At 47.2% G+C, this 15,211-nt stretch overlaps 1 protein-coding gene across 4 annotated transcripts in view; it reads left to right on the top strand.

The window, feature by feature from the left end:
- Positions 1 to 15,211, top strand: part of LOC120999820 (spectrin alpha chain, non-erythrocytic 1-like) — a 153,387-nt gene that overhangs the window by 23,796 nt on the left and 114,380 nt on the right. For all 4 annotated transcript variants that reach the window (XM_040430824.1, XM_040430826.1, XM_040430828.1 and 1 more), the window contains exon 3: positions 3,381 to 3,518. In XM_040430824.1, coding sequence (XP_040286758.1) covers positions 3,381 to 3,518 — 138 coding nt within the window. The remainder of the gene's footprint in view (positions 1 to 3,380; positions 3,519 to 15,211) is intronic.

Genomic DNA, 15,211 nt, shown 5'->3' on the forward strand with positions numbered 1-15,211 from the left:
ACACACAACTGCAACGGTACTTCTGTATATAACACACAGCTGTGGCTGTACTCCTGTATATAACACACAGCTGTGGCTGTACTCCTGTATATAACACACAGCTGTAGCTGTACTCCTGTATTTAACACACAGCTGTGGCTGTACTCCTGTATATGAAGGAAAGACCACAGCATTCTCTTTTTGCTGTTACATCAAAATGCTTATTTTTATTGCCTTATTGTATCCATACTCCTGTATATAACACACAGGTGCGGCTGTACTCCTGTATATAACACACAGCTGCGGCTGTACTCCTGTATATAACACACAGCTGCGGCTGTACTCCTGTATATAACACACTAAGCTATGGCTTTTGTATATAACACACAGCTGTGGCTGTACTCCTGTATATAACACAAAACTGCAGCTGTACTCCTATATATAACACACAGCTCTGGCTGTACTCCTGTATATAACACACAGCTCTGGTTGTACTCCTGTATATAACACACGACTCTGGCTGTACTCCTGTATATTACACACAGCTCTGGTTGTACTCCTGTATATAACACACGACTCTGGCTGTACTCCTGTATATAACACACAGCTCTGGTTGTACTCCTGTCTATAACACACGACTCTGGCTGTACTCCTGTATATAACACACAGCTCTGGTTGTACTCCTGTATATAACACACGACTCTGGCTGTACTCCTGTATATAACACACAGCTCTGGTTGTACTCCTGTATATAACACACGACTCTGGCTGTACTCCTGTATATAACACATAGCTATGGCTGTACTCCTGTATATGAAGGAAAGACCACAGCACTCTCTTTTTTCTGTTACATCAAAATGCTTATTTTTATTGCCTTATTGTATCCATACTCCTGTATATAACACACAGGTGCGGCTGTACTCCTGTATATACTGCAGAGCTGCGGCTGTGCTCCTGTATATAACACACAGCTGCGGCTGTACTCCTGTATATAACACACAGCTCTGGCTGTGCTCCTGTATATAACACACAGCTGCGGCTGTACTCCTGTATATAACACACAGCTCTGGCTGTACTCCTGTATATAATACACAGCTGTGGCTGTACTCCTGTATATAACACACAGCTGCGGCTGTACTCCTGTATATAACACACAGCTCTGGCTGTGCTCCTGTATATAACACACAGCTGCGGCTGTACTCCTGTATATAACACACAGCTCTGGCTGTACTCCTGTATATAACACCCAGCTGTGGCTGTACTCCTGTATATAACACAAAACTGCAGCTGTACTCCTATATATAACACACAGCTCTGGCTGTACTCCTGTATATAACACACAGCTCTGGTTGTACTCCTGTATATAACACACGACTCTGGCTGTACTCCTGTATATAACACACAGCTCTGGTTGTACTCCTGTATATAACACACGACTCTGGCTGTACTCCTGTATATAACACACAGCTCTGGTTGTACTCCTGTATATAACACACGACTCTGGCTGTACTCCTGTATATAACACACAGCTCTGGCTGTACTCCTGTATATAACACACAGCTCTGGCTGTACTCCTGTATATAACACACAGCTCTGGTTGTACTCCTGTATATAACACACAGCTCTGGCTGTACTCCTGTATATAACACACAGCTGTGTCTGTACTCCTGTATATAACACACAGCTGTGGCTGTACTCCTGTATATAACACACAGCTCTGGCTGTACTCCTGTATATAACACACAGCTCTGGTTGTACTCCTGTATATAACACACAGCTCTGGCTGTACTCCTGTATATAACACACAGCTCTGGTTGTACTCCTGTATATAACACACAGCTCTGGCTGTACTCCTGTATATAACACACAGCTCTGGCTGTACTCCTGTATATAACACACAGCTGCCGCTGTACTCCTGTATATAACACACAGCTCTGGCTGTACTCCTGTATATAACACACAGCTGCGGCTGTACTCCTGTATATAACACACAGCTCTGGCTGTACTCCTGTATATAACACAGAGCTCTGGCTGTACTCCTGTATATAACACACAGCTGTAGCTGTACTCCAGTATAAAAGACCCAGCTGTGGCTGTGCTCCTGTACTTAACACACAGCTATGGCTGTACTCCTGTATATGATGGAAAGACCACAGCACTCTATTTTTGCTTTTAAATCAAAATGCTTATTTTTATTGCCTTATTGTATCCATACTCCTGTATATAACACACAGGTGCGGCTGTACTCCTGTATATAACACACAGCTGCGGCTCTACTCCTGTATATAACACACAGCTGCGGCTCTACTCCTGTATATAACACACAGCTGCGGCTCTACTCCTGTATATAACATTCAACCCTGGCTGTACTTCTGTATATGACACAGCTGCGGCTGTTCTCCTGTATATAACACACAGCTACGGCTGTACTCCTGTATATAACACACAGCTGCGGCTGTACTCCTGTATATAACACACAGCTGCGGCTGTACTCCTGTATATAACACACAGCTGCGGCTGTACTCCTGTATATAACACTCAACCCTGGCTGTACTTCTGTATATGACACAGCTGCGGCTGTTCTCCTGTATATAACACACATCTACGGCTGTACCCATTTTCCCCAGAACATAATATAACCCAGAATCAGCCGGGGTGAATTCCTCAGGATGATTCTCTACATTACAATTATAGCAGCATTTGCTGGGGATAATAGAACCCTTTCTATGAATCCCATCGTTTATGCCCTTGGGGCGGCCGCCCTGTGACCCCTGCTCTGCCTCATACTGCACAAACCTTTTCCTGTGTTGTAAACTAAGGGGTGTGGGGTCCATCCTGGTGAGGTCCGGTGTGTGCGGAAGTGACTGTCCCTGACATCACAGTTAGGGCTCATGCACATAAATGTTGTTTTGTGGTCCGCAAAACTTGGATACTGTCCGTGTGCATTCTGTATTTTGCAGAACGGAACAGCTGCCCCTAATAGAACAGTCCTATCCTTGTTCATTATGTGGAGAATAATAGGACATGTTCTATGTTTTTATGGAATGGCCATGCGGACCTACAGAAACTGAATGCACAGAGAGAAATTTCGGGTTTTTTCTGCCGTCCAATTGAAGTCAATAGTTCGACATAAAAATAGAATGGACACAGGCAGAAAATACGTTTATTAGAATCGGCCAGCTCACCTCCTCATAAGAACTCCTGGGCACGGATAGGGCCAACTAAGTCCATCCATGAAAATCCTAAAGAGTAAATCCAGCAGGTACAAAAATATGTTTGTGTGCATGAGCCATTGTAAAGATAATGATCCCTGAAGTCTTTTTATGGGAGTGTGAGGGGCATTGTGGGGTCCAGTATTAGGGTGTCAGTCACCTGGGATGACTCTCTGATCTCTCTTACAGTGTCCTGGAGACGCCTGTGATTCTGCCCTGGGTGACAGTGTGAGGATAGTGCCCTCTACTGGAATCTGCGACATCAGAACCGGGAGAGCCTCCAGAGAGCCCCCCGACACTGAAAAGCTCAACCAGAAGATCGAACAGGTACAGTGGGGGCTGCTACTTTATTAGGAAGCCAAGCTGTAGATTGTGAGCTCTTGTGCACAGAACTGCAGAACAAGAGGGTTGTATGGACATGTTGAGTACAGGTGATATTGGTGACCCACTGACTGCAGGGTGTCAAACAGTACAGTGTAACAAAATCTCAGCTATGAGAAGTATCAGGTTAGGATAAGTTTTAGCCTTGTCGGTAGGGAGACTGACTGTAGGACAGGAGAATACAGTCTATTGCCCCCTGTTATCAGCCATTTCAGGGGAGAGGATGACTGTAGGACAGGAGAATACAGTCTATTGCCTCATGTTATCAGCCATTTCAGGGGAGAGGATGACTGTAGGACAGGAGAATACAATCTATTGCTCCCTGTTATCAGCCATTTCAGGAGAGAGGATGACAGTAGGACAGGAGAATACAGTCTATTGCCCCCTGTTATCAGCCATTTCAGGGGAGAGGATGACTGTAGGACAGGAGAATACAGTCTATTGCCTCCTGTTATCAGCCATTTCAGGGGAGATGATGACTGTAGGACAGGAGAATACAGTCTATTCCCCCTGTTATCAGCCATTTCAGGGGAGAGGATGACTGTAGGACAGGAGAATACAGTCTATTGCCCCCTGTTATCAGCCATTTCAGGGGAGAGGATGACTGTAGGACAGGAGAATACAATCTATTGCCCCCTGTTATCAGCCATTTCAGGGGGGAGGATGACTGTAGGACAGGAGAATACAGTCTATTGCCCCCTGTTATCAGTCATTTCAGGGGAGAGGATGACTGTAGGACAGGAGAATACAGTCTATTGTCCCCTGTTATCAGCCATTTCAGGGGAGAGGATGACTGTAGGACAGGAGAATACAGTCTATTGCCACCTGTTATCAGCCATTTCAGGGGAGAGGATGACTGTAGGACAGGAGAATACAGTCTATTGCCCGATGTTATCAGCCATTTCAGGGGAGAGGATGACTGTAGGACAGGAGAATACAGTCTATTGCCACCTGTTATCAGCCATTTCAGGGGAGAGGATGACTGTAGGACAGGAGAATACAGTCTATTGTCCCCTGTTATCAGCCATTTCAGGGGAGAGGATGACTGTAGGACAGGAGAATACAGTCTATTGCCTCATGTTATCAGCCATTTCAGGGGAGAGGATGACTGTAGGACAGGAGAATACAATCTATTGCTCCCTGTTATCAGCCATTTCAGGAGAGAGGATGACAGTAGGACAGGAGAATACAGTCTATTGCCCCCTGTTATCAGCCATTTCAGGGGAGAGGATGACTGTAGGACAGGAGAATACAGTCTATTGTCCCCTGTTATCAGCCATTTCAGGGGAGAGGATGACTGTAGGACAGGAGAATACAGTCTATTGCCTCCTGTTATCAGCCATTTCAGGGGAGATGATGACTGTAGGACAGGAGAATACAGTCTATTCCCCCTGTTATCAGCCATTTCAGGGGAGAGGATGACTGTAGGACAGGAGAATACAGTCTATTGCCCCCTGTTATCAGCCATTTCAGGGGAGAGGATGACTGTAGGACAGGAGAATACAATCTATTGCCCCCTGTTATCAGCCATTTCAGGGGGGAGGATGACTGTAGGACAGGAGAATACAGTCTATTGCCCCCTGTTATCAGTCATTTCAGGGGAGAGGATGACTGTAGGACAGGAGAATACAGTCTATTGTCCCCTGTTATCAGCCATTTCAGGGGAGAGGATGACTGTAGGACAGGAGAATACAGTCTATTGCCACCTGTTATCAGCCATTTCAGGGGAGAGGATGACTGTAGGACAGGAGAATACAGTCTATTGCCCGATGTTATCAGCCATTTCAGGGGAGAGGATGACTGTAGGACAGGAGAATACAGTCTATTGCCACCTGTTATCAGCCATTTCAGGGGAGAGGATGACTGTAGGACAGGAGAATACAGTCTATTGTCCCCTGTTATCAGCCATTTCAGGGGAGAGGATGACTGTAGGACAGGAGAATACAGTCTATTGCCTCATGTTATCAGCCATTTCAGGGGAGAGGATGACTGTAGGACAGGAGAATACAATCTATTGCTCCCTGTTATCAGCCATTTCAGGAGAGAGGATGACAGTAGGACAGGAGAATACAGTCTATTGCCCCCTGTTATCAGCCATTTCAGGGGAGAGGATGACTGTAGGACAGGAGAATACAGTCTATTGTCCCCTGTTATCAGCCATTTCAGGGGAGAGGATGACTGTAGGACAGGAGAATACAGTCTATTGCCTCCTGTTATCAGCCATTTCAGGGGAGATGATGACTGTAGGACAGGAGAATACAGTCTATTCCCCCTGTTATCAGCCATTTCAGGGGAGAGGATGACTGTAGGACAGGAGAATACAGTCTATTGCCCCCTGTTATCAGCCATTTCAGGGGAGAGGATGACTGTAGGACAGGAGAATACAATCTATTGCCCCCTGTTATCAGCCATTTCAGGGGGGAGGATGACTGTAGGACAGGAGAATACAGTCTATTGCCCCCTGTTATCAGTCATTTCAGGGGAGAGGATGACTGTAGGACAGGAGAATACAGTCTATTGTCCCCTGTTATCAGCCATTTCAGGGGAGAGGATGACTGTAGGACAGGAGAATACAGTCTATTGCCACCTGTTATCAGCCATTTCAGGGGAGAGGATGACTGTAGGACAGGAGAATACAGTCTATTGCCCGATGTTATCAGCCATTTCAGGGGAGAGGATGACTGTAGGACAGGAGAATACAGTCTATTGCCCCCTGTTATCAGCCATTTCAGGGGAGAGGATGACTGTAGGACAGGAGAATACAGTCTATTGCTCCTGTTATCAGCCATTTCAGGGGAGAGGATGACTGTAGGACAGGAGAATACAGTCTATTGCTCCCTGTTATCAGCCATTTCAGAGGAGAGGATGACTGTAGGACAGGAGAATACAGTCTATTGCCCCCCGTTATCAGCCATTTCAGGGGAGAGGATGACTGTAGGACAGGAGAATACAGTCTATTGCTCCCTGTTATCAGCCATTTCAGGGGAGAGGATGACTGTAGGACAGGAGAATACAGTCTACTGCCCCTGTTATCAGCCATTTCAGGGGAGAGGATGACTGTAGGACAGGATAATACAGTCTATTGCTCCCTGTTATCAGCCATTTCAGGGGAGAGGATGACTGTAGGACAGGAGAATACAGTCTATTGCTCCCTGTTATCAGCCATTTCAGAGGAGAGGATGACTGTAGGACAGGAGAATACAGTCTATTGCCCCCTGTTATCAGCCATTTCAGGGGGGAGGATGACTGTAGGACAGGAGAATACAATCTATTGCCCCCTCTTATCAGCCATTTCAGGAGAGAGGATGACTGTAGGACAGGAGAATACAATCTATTGCCCCCTGTTATCAGCCATTTCAGGGGAGAGGATGACTGTAGGACAGGAGAATACAGTCTATTGCCCCCTGTTATCAGCCATTTCAGGGGAGAGGATGACTGTAGGACAGGAGAATACAGTCTACTGCTCCCTGTTATCAGCCATTTCAGGGGAGAGGATGACTGTAGGACAGGAGGATAAAATCTTTTGCCCCCTGTTATCAGCCATTTCAGGGGAGAGGATGACTGTAGGACAGGAGAATACAGTCTATTGCTCCCTGTTATCAGCCATTTCAGGGGAGAGGATGACTGTAGGACAGGAGAATATAGTCTATTGCCCCCTGTTATCAGCCATTTCAGGGTAGAGGATGACTGTAGGACAGAAGAATACAATCTATTGCCTCTGTTATCAGCCATTTCAGGGGAGAGGATGACTGTAGGACAGGAGAATACAATCTATTGCCCCCTGTTATCAGCCATTTCAGGGGAGAGGATGACCGTAGGACTGGAGAATACAATCTATTGTCCCCTGTTATCAGCCATTTCAGGGGAGAGGATGACTGTAGGACAGGAGAATACAATCTATTGCTCCCTGTTATCAGCCATTTCAGGGGAGAGGATGACTGTAGGACAGGAGAATACAGTCTATTGCCCCCTGTTATCAGCCATTTCAGGGGAGAGGATGACTGTAGGACAGGAGAATACAATCTATTGTCCCCTGTTATCAGCCATTTCAGGGGGAGAGGATGACTGTAGGACAGGAGAATACAGTCTATTGCCCCCTGTTATCAGCCATTTCAGGGGAGAGGATGACTGTAGGACAGGAGAATACAGTCTATTGCTCCCTGTTATCAGCCATTTCAGGGGGGAGGATGACTGTAGGACAGGAGAATACAGTCTATTGCCCCCTGTTATCAGCCTTTTCAGGGGAGAGGACGACTGTAGGACAGGAGAATACAGTCTTTTGCCCCCTGTTATCAGCCATTTCAGAGGAGAGGATGACTGTAGGACAGGAGAATACAGTCTATTGCCCCCTGTTATCAGCCATTTCAGGGGAGAGGATGACTGTAGGACAGGAGAATACAGTCTATTGCTCCCTGTTATCAGCCATTTCAGGGGAGAGGATGACTGTAGGACAGGAGAATACAGTCTATTGCTCCCTGTTATCAGCCATTTTAGGGGAGAGGATGACTGTAGGACAGGAGAATACAGTCTATTGCCCCCTGTTATCAGCCATTTCAGGGGAGAGGATGACTGTAGGACAGGAGAATACAGTCTATTGCCCCCTGTTATCAGCAATTTCAGGGGAGAGGATGACTGTAGGACAGGAGAATACAGTCTATTGCCGCCTGTTATCAGCCATTTCAGGGGAGAGGATGACTGTAGGACAGGAGAATACAATCTATTGCTCCCTGTTATCAGCCATTTCAGGGGAGAGGATGACTGTATGACAGGAGAATACAATCTATTTCTCCCTGTTATCAGCCATTTCAGGGGAGAGGATGACTGTAAGACAGGAGAATACAGTCTATTGCCTCCTGTTATCAGCCATTTCAGGGGAGAGGATGACTGTAGGACAGGAGAATACAGTCTATTGCCCCCTGTTATCAGCCATTTCAGGGGAGAGGATGACTGTAGGACATGAGAATACAGTCTATTGCCCCCTGTTATCAGCCATTTCAGGGGAGAGGATGACTGTAGGACAGGAGAATACAGTCTATTGCCCCCTGTTATCAGCCATTTCAGGGGAGAGGATGACTGTAGGACAGGAGAATACAGTCTATTGCCCCTGTTATCAGCCATTTCAGGGGAAAGAATGACTGTAGGACAGGAGAATACAGTCTATTGCTCCCTGTTATCAGCCATTTCAGGGGAGAGGATGACTGTAGGACAGGAGAATACAGTCTATTGCCCCCTGTTATCAGCCATTTCAGGGGAGAGGATGACTGTAGGACAGGAGAATACAGTCTATTGCCCCCTGTTATCAGCCATTTCAGGGGAGAGGATGACTGTAGGACAGGAGAATACAGTCTATTGCCCCCTGTTATCAGCCATTACAGGGGAGAGGATGACTGTAGGACAGGAGAATACAATCTATTGCTCCCTGTTATCAGCCATTTCAGGGGGGAGGATGACTGTAAGACAGGAGAATACAGTCTATTGCCTCCTGTTATCAGCCATTTCAGGGGAGAGGATGACTGTAGGACAGGAGAATACAGTCTATTGCCCCCTGTTATCAGCCATTTCAGGGGAGAGGATGACTGTAGGACAGGAGAATACAGTCTATTGCTCCCTGTTATCAGCCATTTCAGGGGAGAGGATGACTGTAAGACAGGAGAATACAGTCTATTGCCTCCTGTTATCAGCCATTTCAGGGGAGAGGATGACTGTAAGACAGGAGAATACAGTCTATTGCTCCCTGTTATCAGCCATTTCAGGGGAGAGGATGACTGTAGGACAGGAGAATACAGTCTATTGCTCCCTGTTATCAGCCATTTCAGAGGAGAGGATGACTGTAGGACAGGAGAATACAGTCTATTGCTCCTTGTTATCAGCCATTTCAGGGGAGAGGATGACTGTAGGACAGGAGAATACAGTCTATTGCCCCCTGTTATCAGCCATTTCAGGGGAGAGGATGACTGTAGGACAGGAGAATACAGTCTATTGCTTCCTGTTATCAGCCATTTCAGGGGGGAGGATGACTGTAGGACAGGAGAATACAGTCTATTGCCCCCTGTTATCAGCCATTTCAGGGGAGAGGATGACTGTAGGACAGGAGAATACAGTCTATTGCTTCCTGTTATCAGCCATTTCAGGGGAGAGGATGACTGTAGGACAGGAGAATACAATCTATTGCCCCCTGTTATCAGCCATTTCAGGGGAGAGGATGACTGTAGGACAGGAGAATACAGTCTATTGCTTCCTGTTATCAGCCATTTCAGGGGAGAGGATGACTGTAGGACAGGAGAATACAGTCTATTGCTCCCTGTTATCAGCCATTTCAGGGGAGAGGATGACTGTAGGACAGGAGAATACAGTCTATTGCTCCCTGTTATCAGCCATTTCAGGGGAGAGGATGACTGTAGGACAGGAGAATACAGTCTATTGCCCCCTGTTATCAGCCATTTCAGGGGAGAGGATGACTGTAGGACAGGAGAATACAGTCTATTGCCCCCTGTTATCAGTCATTTCAGGGGAGAGGATGACTGTAGGACAGGAGAATACAATCTATTGCTCCCTGTTATCAGCCATTTCAGGGGAGAGGATGACTGTAGGACAGGAGAATACAGTCTATTGCTCCCTGTTATCAGCCATTTCAGGGGAGAGGATGACTGTAGGACAGGAGAATACAGTCTATTGCTCCCTGTTATCAGCCATTTTAGAGGAGAGGATGACTGTAGGACAGGAGAATACAGTCTATTGCTCCCTGTTATCAGCCATTTCAGAGGAGAGGATGACTGTAGGACAGGAGAATACAATCTATTGCCCCCTGTTATCAGCCATTTCAGGGGAGAGGATGACTGTAGGACAGGAGAATACAATCTATTGCTCCCTGTTATCAGCCATTTTAGGGGGGAGGATGACTGTAGGACAGGAGAATACAGTCTATTGCCCCCTGTTATCAGCCATTTCATGGGAGAGGATGACTGTAGGACAGGAGAATACAGTCTATTGCCCCCTGTTATCAGCCATTTCAGGGGAGAGGATGACTGTAGGACAGGAGAATACAATCTATTGCCCCCTGTTATCAGCCATTTCAGGGGAGAGGATGACTGTAGGACAGGAGAATACAGTCTATTGCCCCCTGTTATCAGCCATTTCAGGGGAGAGGATGACTGTAGGACAGGAGAATACAATCTATTGCCCCCTGTTATCAGCCATTTCAGGGGAGAGGATGACTGTAGGACAGGAGAATACAGTCTATTGCCCCCTGTTATCAGCCATTTCAGGGGAGAGGATGACTGTAGGACAGGAGAATGCAATCTATTGCCCCCTGTTATCAGCCATTTCAGGAGAGAGGATGACTGTAGGACAGGAGAATACAATCTATTGCCCCCTGTTATCAGCCATTTCAGGGGAGAGGATGACTGTAGGACAGGAGAATACAATCTATTGCTCCCTGTTATCAGCCATTTCAGGGGAGAGGATGACTGTAGGACAGGAGAATACAATCTATTGCTCCCTGTTATCAGCCATTTCAGGGGGGAGGATGACTGTAGGACAGGAGAATACAGTCTATTGCCCCCTGTTATCAGCCATTTCAGGGGAGAGGATGACTGTAGGACAGGAGAATACAATCTATTGCCCCCTGTTATCGGCCATTTCAGGGCAGAGGATGACTGTAGGACAGGAGAATACAATCTATTGCTCCCTGTTATCGTCCATTTCAGGGGAGGGGATGACTGTAGGACAGGAGAATACAATCTATTGCCCCCTGTTATCAGCCATTTCAGGAGAGAGGATGACTGTAGGACAGGAGAATACAGTCTATTGCTCCCTGTTATCAGCCATTTCAGTGGAGAGGATGACTGTAGGACAGGAGAATACAGTTTATTGCCCCCTGTTATCAGCCATTTCAGGGGGGAGGATGACTGTAGGACAGGAGAATACAGTCTATTGCCCCCTGTTATCAGCCATTTCAGGGGAGAGGATGACTGTAGGACAGGAGAATACAATCTATTGCTCCCTGTTATCAGCCATTTCAGGGGAGAGGATGACTGTAGGACAGGAGAATACAGTCTATTGCCCCCTGTTATCAGCCATTTCAGGGGAGAGGATGACTGTAGGACAGGAGAATACAGTCTATTGCTCCCTGTTATCAGCCATTTCAGGAGGGAGGATGACTGTAGGACAGGAGAATACAGTCTATTGCCCCCTGTTATCAGCCATTTCAGGGGAGAGGATGACTGTAGGACAGGAGAATACAGTCTATTGCTCCCTGTTATCAGCCATTTCAGGGGAGAGGATGACTGTAGGACAGGAGAATACAGTCTATTGCTCCCTGTTATCAGCCATTTCAGGGGAGAGGATGACTGTAGGACAGGAGAATACAGTCTATTGCCCCTGTTATCAGCCATTTCAGGAGAGAGGATGACTGTAGGACAGGAGAATACAGTCTATTGCTCCCTGTTATCAGCCATTTCAGGGGGGAGGATAACTGTAGGACAGGAGAATACAGTCTATTGCCCCCTGTTATCAGCCATTTCAGGGGAGAGGATGACTGTAGGACAGGAAAATACAGTCTATTGCCCCCTGTTATCAGCCATTTCAGGGGAGAGGATGACTGTAGGACAGGAGAATACAGTCTATTGATTCCTGTTATCAGCCATTTCAGGGGAGAGGATGACTGTAGGACAGGAGAATACAATCTATTGCCCCCTGTTAAAAGCCATTTCAGGGGAGAGGATGACTGTAGGACAGGGGAATACAGTCTATTGCCCCCTGTTATCAGACATTTCAGGGGAGAGGATGACTGTAGGACAGGAGAATACAGTCTATTGCCCCCTGTTATCAGCCATTTCAGGGGAGAGGATGACTGTAGGACAGGGGAATACAGTCTATTGCCCCCTGTTATCAGCCATTTCAGGGGGGAGGATGACTGTAGGACAGGAGAATACAATATATTGCTCCCTGTTATCAGCCATTTCAGGGGAGAGGATGACTGTAGGACAGGAGAATACAGTCTATTGCCCCCTGTTATCAGCCATTTCAGGGGAGAGGATGACTGTAGGACAGGAGAATACAGTCTATTGCCCCCTGTTATCAGCCATTTCAGGGGAGAGGGTGACTGTAGGACAGGAGAATACAGTCTATTGCCCCCTGTTATCAGCCATTTCAGGGGAGAGGATGACTGTAGGACAGGAGAATACAGTCTATTGCCCCCTGTTATCAGCCATTTCAGGGGGGAGGATGACTGTAGGACAGGAGAATACAGCCTATTGCTCCCTGTTATCAGCCATCATTTCAGGGGAGAGGATGACTGTAGGACAGGAGAATACAGTCTATTGCCCCCTGTTATCAGCCATTTCAGGGGGGAGGATGACTGTAGGACAGGAGAATACAGTCTATTGCCCCCTGTTATCAGCCATTTCAGGGGAGAGGACGACTGTAGGACAGGAGAATACAGTCTATTGCTCCCTGTTATCAGCCATCATTTCAGGGGAGAGGATGACTGTAGGACAGGAGAATACAGTCTATTGCCCCCTGTTATCAGCCATTTCAGGGGGGAGGATGACTGTAGGACAGGAGAATACAGTCTATTGCCCCCTGTTATCAGCCATTTCAGGGGAGAGGATGACTGTAGGACAGGAGAATACAGTCTATTGCCCCCTGTTATCAGCCATTTCAGGGGGGAGGATGACTGTAGGACAGGAGAATACAGCCTATTGCCCCCTGTTATCAGCCATTTCAGGGGAGAGGATGACTGTAGGACAGGAGAATACAGTCTATTGCCCCCTGTTATCAGCCATTTCAGGGGAGAGGATGACTGTAGGACAGGAGAATACAGTCTATTGCTCCCTGTTATCAGCCATTTCAGGGGAGAGGATGACTGTAGGACAGGAGAATACAGTCTATTGCTCCCTGTTATCAGCCATTTCAGGGGAGAGGATGACTGTAGGACAGGAGAATACAGTCTATTGCTCCCTGTTATCAGCCATTTCAGGGGAGAGGATGACTGTAGGACAGGAGAATACAGTCTATTGCTCCCTGTTATCAGCCATTTCAGGGGAGAGGATGACTGTAGGACAGGAGAATACAGTCTATTGCTCCCTGTTATCAGCCATTTCAGGGGAGAGGATGACTGTAGGACAGGGGAATACAGTCTATTGCCCCCTGTTATCAGCCATTTCAGGGGAGAGGATGACTGTAGGACAGGAGAATACAGTCTATTGCCCCCTGTTTTCAGCCATTTCAGTGGAGAGGATGACTGTAGGACAGGAGAATACAGTCTATTGCCCCCTGTTATCAGCCATTTCAGGGGAGAGGATGACTGTAGGACAGGAGAATACAGTCTATTGCTCCCTGTTATCAGCCATTTCAGGGGAGAGGATGACTGTAGGACAGGAGAATACAGTCTATTGCCCCCTGTTATCAGCCATTTCAGGGGAGAGGATGACTGTTGGACAGGAGAATACAGTCTATTGCCCCCTGTTATCAGCCATTTCAGGGGAGAGGATGACTGTAGGACAGGAGAATACAGTCTATTGCCCCCTGTTATCAGCCATTTCAGGGGAGAGGATGACTGTAGGACAGGATAATACAGTCTATTGCTCCCTGTTATCAGCCATTTCAGGGGAGAGGATGACTGTAGGACAGGAGAATACAGTCTATTGATTCCTGTTATCAGCCATTTCAGGGGAGAGGATGACTGTAGGACAGGAGAATACAATCTATTGCCCCCTGTTATCAGCCATTTTATGGGGGAGGATGACTGTAGGACAGGGGAATACAGTCTATTGCCCCCTGTTATCAGACATTTCAGGGGAGAGGATGACTGTAGGACAGGAGAATACAGTCTATTGCCCCCTGTTATCAGCCATTTCAGGGGAGAGGATGACTGTAGGACAGGGGAATACAGTCTATTGCCCCCTGTTATCAGCCATTTCAGGGGGGAGGATGACTGTAGGACAGGAGAATACAATCTATTGCTCCCTGTTATCAGCCATTTCAGGGGAGAGGATGACTGTAGGACAGGAGAATACAGTCTATTGCCCCCTGTTATCAGCCATTTCAGGGGAGAGGATGACTGTAGGACAGGAGAATACAGTCTATTGCCCCCTGTTATCAGCCATTTCAGGGGAGAGGGTGACTGTAGGACAGGAGAATACAGTCTATTGCCCCCTGTTATCAGCCATTTCAGGGGAGAGGATGACTGTAGGACAGGAGAATACAGTCTATTGCCCCCTGTTATCAGCCATTTCAGGGGGGAGGATGACTGTAGGACAGGAGAATACAGCCTATTGCTCCCTGTTATCAGCCATCATTTCAGGGGAGAGGATGACTGTAGGACAGGAGAATACAGTCTATTGCCCCCTGTTATCAGCCATTTCAGGGGGGAGGATGACTGTAGGACAGGAGAATACAGTCTATTGCCCCCTGTTATCAGCCATTTCAGGGGAGAGGACGACTGTAGGACAGGAGAATACAGTCTATTGCTCCCTGTTATCAGCCATCATTTCAGGGGAGAGGATGACTGTAGGACAGGAGAATACAGTCTATTGCCCCCTGTTATCAGCCATTTCAGGGGGGAGGATGACTGTAGGACAGGAGAATACAGTCTATTGCCCCCTGTTATCAGCCATTTCAGGGGAGAGGATGACTGT

The sequence above is a fragment of the Bufo bufo genome, chromosome 4 (genome assembly GCF_905171765.1).
Source record: "Bufo bufo chromosome 4, aBufBuf1.1, whole genome shotgun sequence".
NCBI lineage: Eukaryota > Metazoa > Chordata > Amphibia > Anura > Bufonidae > Bufo > Bufo bufo.